The sequence below is a fragment of the Sinohyriopsis cumingii genome, chromosome 6, assembly GCF_028554795.1.
Source record: "Sinohyriopsis cumingii isolate HCF-2022 chromosome 6, ASM2855479v2, whole genome shotgun sequence".
NCBI lineage: Eukaryota > Metazoa > Mollusca > Bivalvia > Unionida > Unionidae > Sinohyriopsis > Sinohyriopsis cumingii.
Genome location: NC_142966.1, coordinates 62,200,502 through 62,220,768, shown reverse-complemented (window position 1 = coordinate 62,220,768; position 20,267 = coordinate 62,200,502). Strand labels below are relative to the sequence as shown.

Here is a 20,267-nt window from a genome sequence, read left to right as displayed (position 1 = left end):
GTTTTCATATGCTGGAAGCAATGTCTAATGCGTTTCCATTTCTGATTTAAACCTAATCTTCGTTCATAGCAGTTGATCATATTAGGCGGTCTAATGAGGTGAAAAAAGGAAATGTAGATCTGACCGGTCGCAAAATTTCCCCGGGCATATCGCAATTGCTCTAAAGATATCGAAATACTCGGGCGAAAGATCGTAACGAGATGACTTAAGACTATGTGTAGCAAAACATTTGTTTCCCAGCCACTACAATGCTACCAAATAATTTCCACGGATCAGAAACATTTTTAATTATAGATTTGATGCTCCCAGAATCATAAACACGGCTGTTTTCTAGAATTAAAGTAATAAAAACATGACTAATGATGTTGAAAGTTGACTTCACAACACTTGTAGTGTTCTAGTGAAATGTACAGGAAATTTTGCCTGTATATGTAGTTAAGGAAGGTATGTTTTATTTAATCGTTCTGGTTATGTTTTGTTTCGTGTGCATATGGGAACTTAAAATACATGTTTCCTATGCTTTTGGTGTAGCGGGGTTTTATAAGTCTGTATAGTTGTATGCAATTCTAACAAATTATTTGTGGGTTTGCTGCTGTATTTTCAATTATGTACATAAAATAAAAATAGTATTATGGCAATGAAGACCTGTAATTTGTGAGGTATGTATATATGTCTTATTGTTATAATTTTGGTTATGTGGTTATGTGTTGTGTATTGCGCACTGAGTGCCTACTGAACTGTATGTACTTAGTGTGTTTGTAATTGTAGACCACTTCTACATGTACGGTTTACTGTGATAGCTCACTGGTGACAATTTGCTTTTATAAGCTGGATTTTTCTTACTCATCATATCGTACAGTAGGGTTATATATTTAAATAAATATAACTGTACATCATAATGTTGCAAATGCTGCTAATAAATTGCTAATACATATATTTGCAAGCAGCCTTTCCATTATTCATTAGATATTCTAGTGTTCAACTCTATTGGAGAAACATCTTCGAAGTTGTTTGTCTATTGTACGGACATCGATTTTCTATTTATAAGATATGTACGTTTACACTCAATATTTCTTTATGATTCTGACACCTCATTCTTTAAGACTATTGGAGTTAGAAGTGCATTTTTGGGATGTTTTTAATTATTAATCTTTCGCGCTAAGAAATGCTTTATTATCTCTCACTCATACCTCCATGTACGTTGACAGTACCATTATTCTAGTATCTTTATTATTTTTCCATATGGCAAAGATGCTTGATGATTATCTGCAAATTTCATTACAAAATTAAATTGGAAAGAGATACTTTATTAGCAAATGTTAGTTTGCCATACCGTTTCAATCTAAATACATGATGGAAAATGGTATTATGTTTCAAACTTTGATTTCATCTGTCACGTAAAATGTTAGCGCAGGAAAATAAATGATCCTTGTGGCAAGTGATGGGACTCAAGATTAAAATTGCTGCGTGGTTAATGCAGCAAACAAAACAACTTTTTTATTTAGATTCGATTTCCTATACGTTTCCTTGAAAAAAGACATGATTAATACAAAAACAAAAATAACACAGAATGACACAGCTGTTTTTAAGAGGGTCATTTAATCAAATTGTACAATACACTGGCAGTACGACAGACACAAATAATTGTCTAAAATATGCCATAACTTGAATACAATTGTCTTAATTAATAAAACAGTTTCCTTTATGAGTTTTGGCCTCATCCTTAAAGCACTTAAATTTGTTCAAACTTCATGCAGTTTTAGTATACATACTTAAAGGCATTTATTATATCAACTGTTAATGTGTCATATATAACAGAAATAATGCTGATCATCATAAAGCATGTTTAGAATATTAGAGCTTTGTACTCAGTCCAATTAGTACATATTCTTTAATTGAAACAAAATTGAAAGCCGCTTAAAATATTTGAAACCAGTCATATTTTCTAGGTTAATAGGCAAACAATGCTCTGTCTGATATATATATATATATATATATATATATATATATATATATATATATATATATATATATATATATATATATATAATTAGTTCTTTAAGAGAATCGAGAAAATATTTGAAACAAACTATATTTACACTATAAGCATAATTTGACCACTAACAAATCATTCTACTTTTTGTCTCGATGACACACCGCCAGCTATAATATCAATCTATACTCAGAATTTCTTCCTAGCGCTTACATTACATTCTAACGTCACACTATTTTAAGGCCAGTTCTAGAAATATTAAGAAGTAATTTTAATTTTTTGTATGTCTTGTTTTAATATTTAGATTAATTTGAATAGTCTTTCCAAAGACAAATTCATTTCATATCGAGAAGTCGCTCTTTATGTGATAACTATGATTAATACTTACTGTGCGGACCGCCTCAAAGGGGTCACAGAATCTGACACGAGCTTAAGAATATATCGGTTAGGTGCTGACTTGCTAGAAAAACCTTAAAAATATACATTAACCAGAAGAATGACAGTCTGAAACAAATCATGCTGGAAGTATTTATGGGCGAGTTAGCTCGATTTGCGTAACAAATGTTCTTTGATAGGTTTTCTGTCTATATGTTAAGAACTACAGTTTTAACCGGCACTGTATTAAAGATTGTGCTCATCTTACATGAAATTAATTTCTACACTTTTCTTTTAAGTAAAACACATTAACTCTGACTTCTTACGTGATTTCTACTTAACACATTTTCTGTTCAACTTATTTTTTAGTCATCAAGAACACTTACATTAAAATTTTTATGATTGTAGGACCCAGCAGATGGGGAATGAATCCAGAATGGACGATATGCAAGAATGGGAAACACCAATCACCCATCGACATAAAACCAGAAACATTATTATTTGATCATCATCTCAAATACGTACAAATAGATCTAACACACGTAAGTTTTGCTTTCCGAATATTTCTATGACCAAAAGGTTGATATTCCCATTTTGCATGATTCGGTTTGTAGAATAATCGCCTATTAGAACACGTTAGTGCACTAAAAAGCAATTAACATTACTATTTAAACCATTCGGAGCAATGATCATTTGTTGATCAAGATTCATGATAATATAAGAATGGCTTCGAAGGTCACGCATAAATATTAGGAAAGGTGAAGATGTGTTGCAAATTTGTATTGTCGTAGAAGCCTTCTGAGACAATAAATGATGTTTCAACATATATATATATATATATATATATATATATATATATATATATATATATATATATATATATATATATATATATATATATATATCAGGGTAAACTGCTTAATAAATAACGACTGTGCTTTCTATTTTAAAGGTTAATGGTCAACTAGTGAGCACCGGAAATGACGTTACCTTCTGGATCTCCGAAAAGAATCACCACCACATTAATATTAGTTCCGGTCCTCTGTCATACCTGTACCGATTATCCCAAATCAAACTTCACTACGGTTATGACAAAGATAACGGGTCTGAACACACAGTTGCGAATAGGCATTTTTCGGGAGAGGTGAGCACAACAACCCATCTATGATACAAACATACATAAATACGTACGTACATACATACATACATATGCATTATATATATATATATATATATATATATATATATATATATATATATATATATATATATATATATATATATATATATATATATATATATATATATATAAATTTATACCGAAAGATTTTTAACTGTAATTTCAGTTTATATCCTGGTGCTTTTTCATTATATATATATATATATATATATATATATATATATATATATATATATATATATATATATATATATATATATATATATATATATGTGTGTGTGTGTGTGTGTGTGTGTGTGTGTGTGTGTGTGTGTGTGTTCGATTCTAGAAGAAGAAAAAAATTCAATCAAGAACTCTGGTCACTTTTTATGTCAACTGATGAATAGCTCGCATTTTATCTGGTGCTAATTTACCGACCTTCGTTGTATTAGAAAGTTAATTTATTTCCGTATTCAGGTTATCCTTTCAGAAGACAGATGTTCAAATCTGTTTTCTTGTCTCCATTACATTTTACAATAGTTTTGGAAAGATTATTTTGTGCACCGAAATTCCTACTTACCTGCTGACTTGTTTTATTTCATGCGAGGCTTTTTTGTAGAAAACATTTTTTACAGACATAGCTGTAAACATGCCTGCATTAAACTTCATTCGACATGTTGTGGCTCTTAAGTTTCTCAAGATAATCTCCTAATGAAACAAACTAACGTCGATTTCTTTTCATCGCCAACAGATGTGTGTTCAAAATAGAGATGCTATTCGTGTTTATTTCCTCAAATAAGGACAATATTTCTCTAAACATTGCACAAATCAGCCTAAGTCAATATTCAGAACAAAATTAGGAACTCTTTTTATTGAATTAGAAAGAGGAAAAATACCCTTCGTCATGCTATTTGTCACTGGGCAGAACAAGGGATGGGCGGAACATCGACCTCTTGGGAAAACCAAAAGAAGCGAACAATAATTACTTCAAAACATATTAGATTAGTGCAGTTCAGTTTGAGTTAGCTGCAGCTGGAGTGCATTTCAGAATGCTCGCAACAGGCATTATGGTTGTAGATTCTGTGTATTGTACAAATCAATGTTCAAAGTGAGATCAAGAGTTTATTGTTTCAGAATAGTTTTCCAAATGCGTCCTCGTCGTTATTTCTGTTTATTGTTTATTGGGGAAGATGATCAGCTTTACTAAGCAACATTTAAAAAGTTAGACCTTCCACTATGCTATTTGCCGACTCTTGCAGCTAGATCATAACGATTATAAATCCAAAAGAATTTGTGACTACCCAAAGATTTTTAACTGTAAATTCAGTTTATATCCTGGTGCTTTTTTATTACACACTTGTGACTTTTCAACATAAAGTGTTTTCCTTTTATGGTATTTTTTATTTGTAAAAAATATATATTAATGTTTAATATAAGATGTTCCTAATATAATCAGTACATCTCCATTCCGCATATTTAGACTGGATATTTTTGCTGTATATTTATACAGCATTTTTAGACTGGTCGACCTGTATATTTATAATGCATATTTAGGCTAGATATTAATACTATATAATATTCGGCATATTTAGACTGTATATTATACTGTATATTTATGCTGCATATTTAGACTGGATATTTATAATGCATTTTTATACCGCATATTTAGACCATGTATTTAGACTCTATATTTAGTTATCTTATTTCGACTGGAAATTTATACTGTAAAATATACTGCATATTTAGACTGGATATTTATAATGCATATTTAGATTGGTTATACTGTATATTTATAATGCATATTTAGACTGGATATTTATAATTTATTTTTATACTGCATATTTAGACTGGATATTTATAATGCATATTTAGATTGGTTATACTGTATATTTATAATGCATATTTAGACTGGATATTTATAATTTATTTTTATACTGCATATTTAGACTGGATATTTATACTGTATATTTATGCTGCATATTTTGACCCTGTATTTAGACTGTATATTTATACTGAATATTTAGACTGTATACGTACACTTCATATCTTGAGTTTATGTTTAGAATAAATGGTTGATTGTGCTTTTAGATTGCAGACTTATATATTTAGACTGTATATGTTTGCTATATTTAGACTGCATATTTAGAGTGTATATTTAGACTACATATTTAGACCATGTTTAGACTGTATATTTAGACTGCATAATTGCACTGCATATTTATATTATATTGTATATTTAGACTGCATATTTATACTATATATACAATAATATATGATACTAAAGTTTTTATCATGTTCATTTGTCTCAGATAGAAAAATGAATGTGTAAATTGCTTTGATAAAGACTCCAAGGTGTGTAAGTGTTTTGTAGACCTTAACGGAAAGATTGAAGGACATTTTTTTATATTCCTGTTGCTTAAAACTAGAATAATGAGTGTTTTGAAGTTCTGTAGAGCTATCAGTGACATATTTTCTCATGAAGATTATCTGCATGTATTGAACATTTTCAATCTAGGTGTTACTCTGGACAGTACTCTCACATTGCACCAACATGTCATGCGCATATTCAAGGCTGCATATCTTGAGCTGTGACGCAGCAGCTCCATTCGCAAATGTCTTTCAGCTGATGTCACTAAAACACTCGTGTTTTCATTAGTACTTTCAAGACTGGACTATTGTAACTCAGTTCTGTCTGGTTCATCTCAATATCTACTCCAAAAACTTCAAAAGGATCAAAACACAGCTGCTCTGATCATACTTAGAGTACCACGATCAGAGCACGCATCCCCGCTGCTCTATACCCTACACTGCCTATCCATTCGATCCAGAATCAAACACAAAATTTGTTCTCTGTGCTAAGTTTCACTGACGGACTCTAGTCCAACATACCTATCCGACCTCACCCAGGTGTACACACCAGCAAGATACTTACACTCCTCTTCTGACAATCGTATACTCATTATTCCCACTATGAAAACAAAGTCATATGGACATCGTTCTTTTGCATACCAGGGCCCAGCAACGTGGAATAAATTGCCCACTGAACTTAGACACAAAGACACGGTGATCACATGCAAGAGTGCTCTCAAAACTCACTTATTTCGACTGCAAGAACAAACTTAAAGACCTAATAATGTTTCATACCTTAAAAATTCTCAGCATGTTTTTTATGTTTTCTAATTTAATGGTGTTTGTGTTTGTAAACATATCCTTATATCTGTTTTTTTTTTATCTTATAGGTGTTGTCTAATGTTGTAAAGCGCTTAGAGCTTTTAAAGGTTAGGCGCTATACAAAGTCCTCATTATTATTATTATTATTATTATTTTTATTATTATTATTATTATTATTATTATTGTTATTATTATTATTATTATTATTATTATTTACAGAAGAGTATTAAGGAAATGAAGGAATTAGTCACATACTTTACCAGAAATGGAAGGTTTTGTATATATAGCAACAAAATCCAAAAATCGAAGACGAATACTACGGTTTTATCAAATGATCAATGTATGCGAGAAAGTGGTCCAGACTTCATCAGCTTTATGAGACGCTGTGAGACACAAAAAGCAATAGACTGGAGTAAGCGGCATATTGACAACAGCGCAGGATTGGGAAATGCAGCCAGATGTAAAAGGACAGCATGACATATGCAACACCAACTTCAGACTTGATATTTTGTGTGGTCAGGAACTACCAAACAGGTGATTTTTTTAGACCTGACAGTCATGGGAAGCTAGAATGGAGGAGGTCCATAAAAAGAAATTGGCCAAGTGTTAGCCACTCATTCATGACTACCATAAAAACGGATGGACTGCTTGGAATCTTTTGGTGGAAATAGGATGCCTTGGCTTTGCACAACAGACATTTTGGCGTAACATTGGAATCATCAGGATTACAGTAGCTAGCCGCAGTCTCAAAGGCTGGCAAACAGGCAGTGAAAGCCTCAAACTGGAATTGACATAGAGAGTGGAGCGATGGAAAAGCTAATCGCTTCCGGGCAGAGTCTGATGATTCTGATCAACTCTGTCGAATCACTCCAGGAGTATTGCGGGTCAGCGCCGAAACGCTCTAGGAAAGGGGATAAGCACCTGATGATGGAACACACACGCGCGCACATATTAACTTAAGTATGAGGCTGTCGATTACTATCAAGATTTGAAAATGGAAAATGAACACGTTTAAGTAAATATGTTTGATTCGTCAAGAAGGTGTATGCTATTTATGTGATTTGATTTAGACGAAACTAATTAATAAACTTTCTTGAAAAGATCTGAAAAGATATACATTCATTTTGCAATGATAATATTGCAAATATGTTTCTGGGGTTAAGCAATAATTTTGTCCCTGTAATAAAACTAAAATCAAGATTTGCTTTGCTTATTGCAGATTAATTTCATCGCATACAACGTAGAATTATATAAAAACTATGAAGAGGCAAGCATTAGTCCAAAGGGTCTAGCAATTTTATCAGTATTTGTATTGGTAAGTACTTTTATAGCACGATTTGCCCTTAATATTGCTTTTGATATCTGATATGTCACACACGGTAAGAAGACACATTTTGCACAATGACCATTTGGAAAAATGAAAGGAACAAATTCGCAGATGCCTGCTTCTACCTGCCTCAGGTTGTAATAATATGATTTTCAAATGATTTTTCCATCGAAAATTAATCTCACTGAAAACCAGAGTGATATAATAAGAATTAAATGGGTGGTTAATTTGTTTTAATCGTATACATCCGCCAGGTCAAGGGTAATCCTCGTCCATTTTCTGACTGAAAATAATAAAGTTAATAATACTTACGAAGAGGCGAAAACATCTATAAGTACTTTTGAAAAAACGTTTGATCAACGTAAATTAACTGTACAACGTTCAGAACAAGGGACATGAATCATTCACCCGATATCGTTCTGTAGATCGGAATGAGCTGGATAGATGACATTTTAATCTAGCGTTTCGATACACAACGTCTGGTTAGTTTTGCTTAAATTTTAGCGGAATAAAATGATGTCGGGGTGGGGGAGAAGGTTTTTCTTGTTTCAGTCTGTTTGGGATCAGTACAAAAGTTTTACAAGAATGGAATAAAATAATCACAGATCTCCAATATTGTGATTCAATATAAAATAAAAACAAATAATATTTTAACTTTAGCAGATCTTACCATTAAATTCTAGTGTATTTACAAGTATTATTATTATTATTATTGTTATTATTATTATTATTATTATTATTATTCAACACAGGTCAACGATGAAGCTGATATGAATAGAGCTTTCAGTACGTTTGAAAATAAATTAACAGAAATTGAAATTGGCAATTGGTCAACGGGTGCTGGAGGAAAGCGTGAGTAGAGAGAATGTCTTCTTTGATTTTACGTGACGATTTAATTGACGTATACATTTAAACAGTCCTTGGTACAGATGCACACGGGAATATGAATATGAGTACTAAAATTATCATTTTTGGATCTAAAATTGGTGCTTATCTCAAATATACTGTAATGTTGTCTTTTGTAATTATCGCGCTTATGAAAATGAAAGAAACGAAAAAAGAAGAAAAAAAACCGTTGCACTGGAGTACCTCTAATGTTCCTGAATCACAATTATTCTGAACGTTCAGATCATTTTGTTGAATAATGCTTCTTCGACCGTCGTTTTGTTGATCGTATGTGAAACAGTTTATTGTTTAATTTAATAATATAGTACAAGGTGTCATTATTGATCATTTAATAACATAGTACGAGTTGTCATTACTAGATCTAAAACGCCACTGTTATTAATAACTGTTAATAAATCTATCCTGAAGGGATGTGTGTTCAGTTACCATGGTCTGTCTTCGGGCATACATTTTACTTCTATTGCATGGGCGACTGGTGCAGCCGTGCCGTAAAACACCAACACGTTCCAACCGTACGATGAGCATCTAAATAACTTTGAATATGAACGCACTTTGCAATAAGGTTCTTTATTTTTTTAATAGTATGCCAGTGCAGCACCTCAAATTACTTCTAATGAACTCTTAAAATCTTTTTGAATCTGATTATTCATATATCAAATGTCATTTTGTATTCACTTTCTGGAGTGTTGTTCATACATTGGAAAACTGTGATTCCAACCACATGGAGGCTTTACAAATTGTCTTCCCTACAGAGAATATTTGATAATAGGTCACAGCCAAACATCCATCGGACCTATATCAGGTCTGTATGGAGTATGTGGTTACGTTTGGATGCTGTGTTCTTTCATGAAGTCTGTCACGAAGGAGGATATCATCAAACAAATGGATATATCAGGTACCGATACGCAAACAGGTGGCTTGGAAGTGTTCCACAAATTTCGCCAGCACTTTGCAGGCATACCAATGTTCAGTGGCACTAGATGCGTCAGGCACATGTATCTCGATGACCAGGCCTTTTGCACCGAATATCTGATCTGAACTTAGGTTCCGTATGCGTAAACGTTCATAATTTTTATGTGAAATTGATTGCCATATTTTAATATATGTTTTTTTTTTACGATTCCATTCCAGCGTAGTTTGTTACTACTGGTTCAGTGTTCTTATGTCCAAACCTGGGCGTTTCAGTTAAGTCCTCTTTATCTGCAATTGTATGGTTTCTCTCATACATTGTTTTATTATTAATCATGAAAACAGTGGTAGGTCAAAAGGGATGGCATCAAGAAATGATAGAATGTATTTTTGCATAATGTATACGTATGTGACATGGCAGAAAAACTTTGCTACAAATATATATATATATATATATATATATATATATATATATATATATATATATATATATATATATATATATATATATATATATATATATTAAATTATAATATAATCATAATGCAAGACATACAATTTCAATTGCTAGAAAATAGAAAAATGAGCAAATTTTGATGTATGTTTTGTTGTTTTGTATCCTCAGGTAAAATGACAGACATTCATTACTTCTCAATTGAAGACCTTTTGCCAAAGACCGAGCATTACATGACATATTCGGGTTCCCTTACGCAGCCGGGTTGCCAGGAAACGGCCACGTGGATCATTTTTAATAAGCCTATACATATTCCGTCAATGCAGGTAATGTAAGGACTGTTCTGATACAAGAGTCCGATTAACCATAACAAAATCTGTCTTCTTCCATTCTTGCCTGTCAGTTCTCAAACAAGTCTGGTGAATTTAGACGATTATAGTCACTGAAGGGCAGCAGGCATAACATGAGCACACCGTGCAACACATGCGCACACATTTGCTTTAGAATGTTGTACTACATATGCATTTTGTTACACGTAGAAACCGAAATATGTCTAATGTATTCTTTGTGTGTCCGAAACATTATTATATTGACATTAAAACAAAATACCTGTACACTCTAAATATTAACATAATTCATTACTTCTCTTCATGGCAATGTACAGGAGCCATATGGACTTTATTTAATTCAAACTATCCTTTGCATGTAACTTGCAAAAATATTGTTGGATTTTGATAAATTTGTGCTCGAAGACAATGTGTATTTTTCGGCTTTATACTAAGTACAAAATGAATTTAACGTCCTTTCATCAATGTTTTGTTGATTATATGTTACTGAGGAATATTTTCCTTATGTTAACTATGGCTAAGAAAAAACTAGTATGTGTAGGTTAATATCAAATGACAATATTAATACACATATCTTTATCAAGTCCAACTAAACCCATGTACACTCAACCCATGTACACCTAAACCCATGTACACCCAATCCATGTACACCCAACCCATGTACACCCAATCCACGTACAACCAACCCATGTACACCCAAACCCATGTACACCCCAATCCATGTGCACCCAACCCATGTACACCTAAACCCATGTACACAAGAACACATTTTTACCTAAACCAATGTATACCTAAACGCACTTTACCTAAACTTATGTAGACCAGAACACATTTTACCTAAAACCATTTACACTGAGACAAACTTTACCCAATGTTTTGTATACAGAGACCCATTTTAACTAAAACCATTTACACCGAGACACACTTTACCTAATGTTTGGTACACAGAGACACATTTTACCTAAAATTATATACTTAAACTCACGTACACATGTACAAAATAAACGCCCTTTACCTAACCTCATGTACATCGAGACGCACTTTAGGTACTCTCATATACACCGAGACTTATTTTACCTAACCTCACGTTCACATGTACAAAATAAACCCCCTTTACCTAACATCATGTACATCGAGACGCACTTTAGGTACTCTCATATACACCGAGACTCATTTTACCTAACCTCACGTTCACATGTACACCTAAACGAACCTTACTTAAATTTATATATACCCAGGCGCAATTCACTTAAATTCATGTACAGTGAGATGCACTTTACCTATCCATTAAATTACATCAAAGGTGTAGGTTTAAAAATCAACGATCCAGTTGTTCATGACTTCTTAGACACAAATTACCTAATGCAGGATCCGCTGTGTGTGCATCATCATTCTTTTTCTGTTTCAGCTAAAGAACCTGTTAAAAAGGTCCCATCCTGAATGGATGCATGCCAATAGACGACCAATTATGCCTTTAAATCATAGAACTGTACGGACAAATATTAATTTCAAGGGACGGAGAAAGGTAGCAAATTTTACCTGTAGCAATCTTTATGTCAACCTTAACAATTCATGCTAATATGCACATTTATTTCAATATTTATAAAATTAGTCTGCCAAGATAGAATGGCTGTATCAACAATCATGAATGTGTAATAAAATGAATAGATAAATAAAACAATGAAGGTTGGTATATATTGTGAGACATAGCCAGTACTCTATGTTAGATACTGTTTTCGAAAAGTGAGATATTGACTGTACTTTATGTTAGATACCGTTTTCAAAAAGAGAGACATATAATACTTTATGTCAAATACCGTTTTCTGAAAGTGAGACATTGCCAGTACTCTATGTTATATACTGTTTTAGAAAAGTGACACATTGCCAGTACTCTGTGTTAGATAATGTTTTAGAAAAGTGACACATTGCCAGTACTCTGTGTTAGATACCCTATTCGGGAAATGAGACAGAACCATTGCTCCATGTTAGATACCATTTAAGGAATGTGAGACATAGCCATTACTCCATGTTAGATACCGTTTAAGGAATGTGAGACATAGCCATTACTCAATGTTAGATACCGTTTAAGGAATGTGAGACATAGCCATTACTCAATGTTAGATGCCGTTTTCGAAAAATGATTTATGCTTTTGACATGATGATTTACATGGTTCTGCTGGCCTGTATGTTAGGCACGATGATTCAGGTGATTTAAGTTGAATTTTTTGTTGTTGTTAATCTCTGAATTATTTAATTTTCTAAGGAAATTCTTTCTTTATATGTTATCTATTGCTTTGGTGCAGTGGTAATATATCAGATTGTCACATTCAAGACCTGCGTTCGAATCCGACTACGAACCTATTATTTTGCTTACAAGCATGTGCTTTCTTACTTTGAATTAGGAAAGAGAATTATGCTACTGCTCACATTTTTTCTGCGAGAGAAAGACAGAAAGACATGCACGTTCACAGCTGACATTATCCAAAGAAATATCAACATAAATCGTTTACACATTATACCTACTCTTTATGTTTGAGCATGAGAAACATATAAATATCTATACATACATACATATATGAAATATGGGCTGGTGCTGGTGTGTGCAGACAAGCCGTTTACACGCTGACCTAGCTTCGACTCTCCGTAGCGTACGAATTTATAATTCTCTAACCAGTATGATAGTAATTTTGTAATATATATATATATATATATATATATATATATATATATATATATATATATATATATATATATATATATATATATATATATATATATAGTTGCTTCTTCCTAGTTATTATTTCATTGGGGTGAAAAACTTTAGAATTTTCACTCGTGTGTGACAAAGTCAAGTTTCTTCACAGATGAAAGTAGAGTTTACCATGCACTCGATGAAATAAATCGGTTAGTCACTCTATACAAGCACGATTATTATATTAATAATAAATATATCTCCTCTCATGGAGATATACATATAAGATATGTTAGGGAAATAAGATGTATGTTTCTCGTCGAATGCAACACACATACAAGTGCAATCACACTTATTCAGTATCAGATGTTATTGATCCAAATCAGATCATCGAATATGATTCATTTTTATCGGACATTTCTTCAGATGAATTCCACCCTTTGATCATAGCCTATTTATGGTCATTTATTTTAGGTTTTTATATTACATTTCGCAGTGCTTGTCATCCGTCAGATAAATATCAAAATGTATTCTGGGTAAATGAAGCTAAAATCAACCTGACTGAATCTCTCATTTTGGAATAGTTTCCTAACATCCTGGAGTATGGAAATTCTCAAGGAGTCATCTAAATTGTTCTTGGAGATATACACTTTTACTTTGACTGCCTAGAAATACATACACATAAAAGCACGTAGATTTTATTCATTTTTGTGACCTCAATCAGTTAGCCATCCCACCAACAAACATGGTCACACATTTGACTGGATTCTTCGTAAAACTGACGCAATATTATACATGGTTCGTTGGTGTACCAATAATTTGGATCATCATCTCTGAGTCATATGCCCTCTCGACGTATGAGTCCCCAACCCTCCAACTTTGTTTGCTGCTAAAAGAAACATCCGTATGATAAATAGAACCTAATTAATGCATGACATACAAGCTAACTTAACAACTTCGTTACCTCCTACATCAGTAAAAATTGCTAAGTGCTTGCTTTGATTGCTTGACAAACATGCTACAGCAACCAAGTGCAGATTATCAATTCAAAAATGATCTCTTTGGTATAGTAGTGTTACGGACCAGTCTCGCTGTGCTAAAAGAGATGGCTGTACGGCTCAGAGACTTTGGCTTTCCACTATCCTCAATATTCTTACGCAGATATACGAAGCTGCTAAGAAGAATGTCACATGTCACAAATATAGCTGATGCAGCGAAATCAGCCTACTACGGTACTAAGATCACTTAGAGTTCCTGCTGCACAGAGCTCTCAGAGCTAATGTCCAGGATTAAAATGTACACTTCTAACGACCTTTTATCAGGTCGACCTTCCGTCCCTTTTATGCAAATTTCTTCCGTGACAAAGTACAAACCATTAGAGATAAGCTTGACAACACAATTTTTCAATGAAACATTTATGTTGTGATACAGAATTTCAACGGCACCTTTTAACAATTGAACTTATCTCTGTGGTTTTAGTGCAAACAGCTGTGATGAAGAGTGCTCCTTTGTTACGTGAACTCGATCAGATTTTGACATCAATGTTACCTGATGGTTTAGATTCAATATTGCCTTTAATAACTGATGTTATAAATAATTGTAAATTCTCTGTGGAAGAAACCGACGTCTGATCAAAACGATTTAAAGAACGAATGTAATATTTTAACCTGTATCTCCTCTGAATTCAAATAGTCTTTTAAGCAATATACAATCAGCATATCGCCCTCCCCATAGTACTGAAATTGACCTTCTGAAAATGGTTAATGACCTTCCCTCTGTTTTGAATAGTGGAAAGATTACTGTCCTCGCCCTCCTTGATTTTTCTGCAGCATTCGAGAAAAGAAGTTATGATATATTGCTCCACATTTTCCAGCACGCATTTGGTACTTAAGAAACATCCTTCCTGTGGTTCAAAGTCCTACTTAGTCAACAGGATACAAATTGTGTACTTGAATGGAAACCAGTCCAGCCCTATTAATCTATGTCTTGATGTTCCACTGTATTCTCTCCGCCCAGTTGTCTTCATTATATACCCTCAGCGGCTGCCAAGTGTCATAGATATACATCCGATGTAACACCAGTTATACGCTGATGACACTCAAATATACAAATCAAGTTGCCCAACTGAAGCTGAGGCTTCCGACCAATGCGTAGAGAGGTGCATTTGCGACGTGAAGTCATGGATAACATGTAACAGATCAATTGTGAAAAAACTGAATCCATTCTGGTCAGCACGCAAAGACTTTCTCTTTCTCGTCTTTTACCTCAAACAGGTACAGCAAATACCAACATTAAATTTACACAGTCAGTGCGAAATGTATGTGTCACTCTCAGCAGTAATCTCTCACTGCGCCAAATTATCAAGAACACATGCAAAACTTCATATTTGCTGCTGAGATTCATCTGCGCCAGTCGCAGTCTTATTTCGGTTGATGCCACAGAAACACTTATGTGTTCCTTATTAATTTCAAAACTGCACTGTTGTATCTACTACAGAAACTTCAAAAAGATCAAAACACTGATGTTTGGGTCATTTTTAGAGTACGAAGAACTGAGCACACCTCTCCCGGCTCAGTAACCTCCAGTGTCTACTGTCCGATCCAGAATCAAACACGAAATCTTTATGTCAGCTGGCTCCAATCAAATATACCCATCTGATCTCACCCATGTGCACATCCTATCTTGAAAGTTATTCCCACTGTTAAAAAGAAATCATACGGACAATGTCCTTTTGCGTAGCTGGGCCCAGCTCCGTGAACGACTACAAGAACAGAATTAAAAACTTACTGCCTTATTTTTTTCCAGCTTGTTTTGTAATTTCATGGTGTTTGTCTTTGCATTCTTGTCGTTGTATAAGTTCTTTTGTATTATCTAATATTAAAAAGAGCTTAGCGCTTATAAAGATTAACCACTGTATTAAGTAAACTGTATTAAGTACTTATTATTATTGTTATTGTTATTACTATTATTATTATTAGTATTATTATTATTGTTATTGTTGTTACTATTATTATTATTACCTGTAACTGGATTGTTTCGTCTGTTAGACGCCACGATAGCTCCCATACTTAATTTTGGAGCTGAGGTTTGGATGTTCTATGATGCCAATGATATTGAAAAACGCTCATTAGTCTTTTGGAAATATATCCTTGGTACATCTAAGTCTACTCCAAATACATTTGTATTTAACGAATTAGGAAGAATTTGTATGCAATGTATAAGATATAAATGTATTTTGAAATTTTGGTTAAGAATTCTAAAAATTCCGGGAGACAGATGTCCTACACAATGCTACGATTTACAGTTAAGATGGGGGTTACAATTGTGATTGCTGGGCTAACTGTGTTCAAAAGCTTCTATTTACATTTTGACTTGGCAATGTTTGGTGTACTCAGGGCGTAGATGATGAAAATACATTTCTTAGATTGTTCAGAAAGAGATAATTTCAGGCAGGATGAGAATAAGTCGATGGAAAGACTGAAAGATAGGTCATTGGGAGTAGAATTTACTTGTCAAAGATATATATATATAATAGTTGGGAGATAACGATCTTTGTTATTTAATCACTTTGCTTAGAGTGGGGAACTTGTCAATCAGAGGTAATACCGGAAGATAAGAAAGTAATTGCTATGAGGAAAGATTGTGTTAAATTTGAAACGTTAACATCGAAAATGAATTCCATTTTATTACTGCTTGTCCGCTATATGGAGAAATACGAAGAAAATATTTACCCACCTTTGAATATAAAAATTCAACTGTAGAAAAATTTAGGTACTTTATACACAATGATACTAGCAAAATTCTGATGACTAATTTAGTAATGTTTACTATAAAAGCCTTAAAGATTAGAGAAACCGTTTTATCAACGACTCCTGCTACATGAGACTTAAGACCATTATTACAAATCTTGCTTCATACAAGTTTTAGGGTTACCCTTAAATCCGTTTGTTTGATTAATATTTAGTATATACTTGTATCTCACCCAATGCGAAACACGCAGTAATGATTACTTTCGTGTATATTGCGTGTTATAGATATGATGTTCTTCTGTTACGCACAGTATTATCTTTTGGTACCGCTTGATGTATGGATATGTATCATGGGCCAGTGTCCTGTATTACAAATAAACAGTATTATTGTTATTATTATTATTATTAGTAGTAGTAGTAGTAGTAGTAGTAGTAGTAGTAGTGGGTATAACATATTTACAAAAGTGCTTCGTTAATTTATCTTCTAATTTTGCAGACACAAACAAAGATCAATATTTTAAATTGCTAAGTTTGCCTTTGGAATGTTTTCTTCATTGCAGCAGTTACATCCAGAAACATATGTAGACTAATTTTTTCTCTCAATTTTATTACATGTTTATTACAAAATTCTCTATTTTATTACATGTTTATTACAAAATTCTCAAGTTTATTACATGATTTAATAAGATGATAGAGGTGTGGTAATGACTGCATAATTGGTAAACTTTATTGTGACATGTGGGGTCTTCATTATAACGACAGAACATTGCGTAATTTTGTGTCGTGGCCACTACCTTCTAACAATCTGTTATTCTATTCGTTAATTGCAATTCATCCATAAACATACAACCTATATAAGTAACAACCATACGTCAAACGAACTTTTCCATATTTTAAGAACTGTATTAATTTCTATTTTCATTAATATTTACAGTCTCGATTGTGTGATATGGACGTCAACATGTTTTATCAAGGTAAGGTTTAAAAAATGCCAGCGAATGTATTAACCTTTCACAAATTGTCATCCACACGAGAGAGAGAGAGAGAGAGAGAGAGAGAGAGAGAGAGAGAGAATTTTCACAACTTATTTTAAGATTATTACAATCTTATTGTTTTCTACCTTGCATTGTTATGGAACAAGTTCGTAATTAGAGAATAAAATAGCTAATTTATATGAAAGGTTATGAAAAATATATCGAAATGTGTGACTATTCCTTTCACGCAATATAAAGTAAGCGGAAAAGGTTATTAAAGTACAGTATATATTGTCCTAAGCAATAAATATCCGATCACAACTTCGACTAATTCATGAACTGCATACCATTGAGAAAGTATTTCTTTGTACTCTTGTTATTAGTCAAGAAAACAGCATTTAGTAATGTATACATCCATTTTGTGCTAGGTGCATTACTGAGATGTATTTTCTTTCTTTTAGTAAATGCACTTCTGAAAGACTGATTTCCAAGGAATCGAACTTGGCATCAGAACGAAAGAGTTATCCAAAATTTACCCACCAGTGGTTGACAGCCGTAGAACCAAATTGCTCACCAGGATGTTCCGAATGCAAATGTGCATATAGCCGACTATGATAGAGGTCAATATGATGTGGGTCAAGGATGGATATATTCGAAATATCTGAATGAATAGAAACATATTAACTTTCTCGAGCTGCAATGCAATTATACACAATTATACATAAACGTGTGCTTTATATATATATATATATATATATATATATATATATATATATATATATATATATATATATATATATATATATATATATATTGCAGACAAGCAGTAGTAGTAGTATGAGTAGCAGCTGCGCAGAGCTTTTGTTAAGAATTCATATGTAAGGGTGAGATCTGGTTTCAGATATTGTATAGATTTTGAAAACTGTATTTGTAATGTTTAGTTGGTATGATTGTAAAACAATTTAAATTACAGCGTAGCTGTCAGCAGTGGGATATGTTTTTTTTTGTTGTTGTTTGAGTTTTATGGTTTTGTTTCGGGGCGTTTCCGTAATGGAACGACGTTTCGAATAATATACCATACAGCTTAACATTAATTATGGAAACAATTACAATCAACTTTGGTTTGTTATATATCAAAGGACTCAACTCAATGCGAAGCTCAAGGGTTAAACATATCCATTTTATCGTCAAGGCCTATTCTCAGTACATTCTCAATGCTATATCAACGTTGATTTTGCATGATCAAATATCACATGGGCGTATTAATTTCAGAATTTATCAAAAAAAAATTTCTTTAAAATCGACAATGTGACAATGCAGCTACGGTTTTGAAGCGGTCTTTTCAGGGGTTTTGAACGTTGATTAAGGTAATATTCTTATATCCAAAGAGGGTTCGACAGTGACTCAGCATTCGCAATTAGATGCATTTAAATTAAAATACGTGACACAACTGATTATCAACCTAAAACGAAACTTAAAAAATCGACAAAATTCAAATATGTATCCTTATCTTTATAAAACAGAAGATGGAATGATGTTGGGGGGGGGGGGGGGCGGTGATGGGGCGGTGGAATTGCATCCTATTACTCAATAAATGCAGCGAATCTCTCCTAACATTGTATTAACAGCCAGGATATCAAAGACGAATTCATCATACAAACGGCTTATCATGTTTTCCATATATACATTCACATATTTCACACTGTTTAAAGATACAGCATCGTCAGTTAGTACTGAATGAATGGGAAACTTTGTTTCTCTCGTGTTCATAAACAAATCGGTGTTGATCAAGTAATATTGCATTGTATGCATTTAACATTTTCCTTGCTGTCTCATTTGATATTGATATGGTGATTTGTGGAGCTATACACATGCTAGAGATAGCTCCAACTTACAAGTTTGCCTTGTCTGTACAAAGACTGAACATTATTTAATTGCCCACTTCACTTTAGAAAATAATTTATATATAAAAAAAACTCTTTTTGAAGTGTTGGTCAATCAATTTTAATGTACCAATTGAAATCGTAATTTTTTGGAGAATTAACGATGTCCATACAATTCTTGCTCTTAAAAATTAGATTGGTTCTAATTTTTTGGCTGTACAACGGAAGGTTGTGTAAAATATATAACGAACAATTGAAACGAAAATAACTCTTAACAGAAACTCAAATTTAAATGTTTAGCGGTTTGTAACTCGTCAAAGCATAACCT

The 20,267-nt window shown here is 33.0% G+C and overlaps 1 protein-coding gene across 1 annotated transcript in view; it reads left to right on the top strand.

The window, feature by feature from the left end:
- Positions 1 to 18,766, top strand: part of LOC149797067 (carbonic anhydrase-related protein 10-like) — a 132,944-nt gene extending 114,178 nt beyond the window's left edge. Inside the window, exons 4-11 of the mRNA XM_089961742.1 lie at positions 2,777 to 2,910; positions 3,321 to 3,512; positions 7,918 to 8,013; positions 8,778 to 8,877; positions 10,466 to 10,620; positions 12,050 to 12,166; positions 18,017 to 18,056; positions 18,518 to 18,766. Coding sequence (XP_089817868.1) covers positions 2,777 to 2,910; positions 3,321 to 3,512; positions 7,918 to 8,013; positions 8,778 to 8,877; positions 10,466 to 10,620; positions 12,050 to 12,166; positions 18,017 to 18,056; positions 18,518 to 18,540 — 857 coding nt within the window. The 3' untranslated portion in view covers positions 18,541 to 18,766. The remainder of the gene's footprint in view (positions 1 to 2,776; positions 2,911 to 3,320; positions 3,513 to 7,917; positions 8,014 to 8,777; positions 8,878 to 10,465; positions 10,621 to 12,049; positions 12,167 to 18,016; positions 18,057 to 18,517) is intronic.
- The last annotated feature ends 1,501 nt before the right edge of the window (positions 18,767 to 20,267 follow it).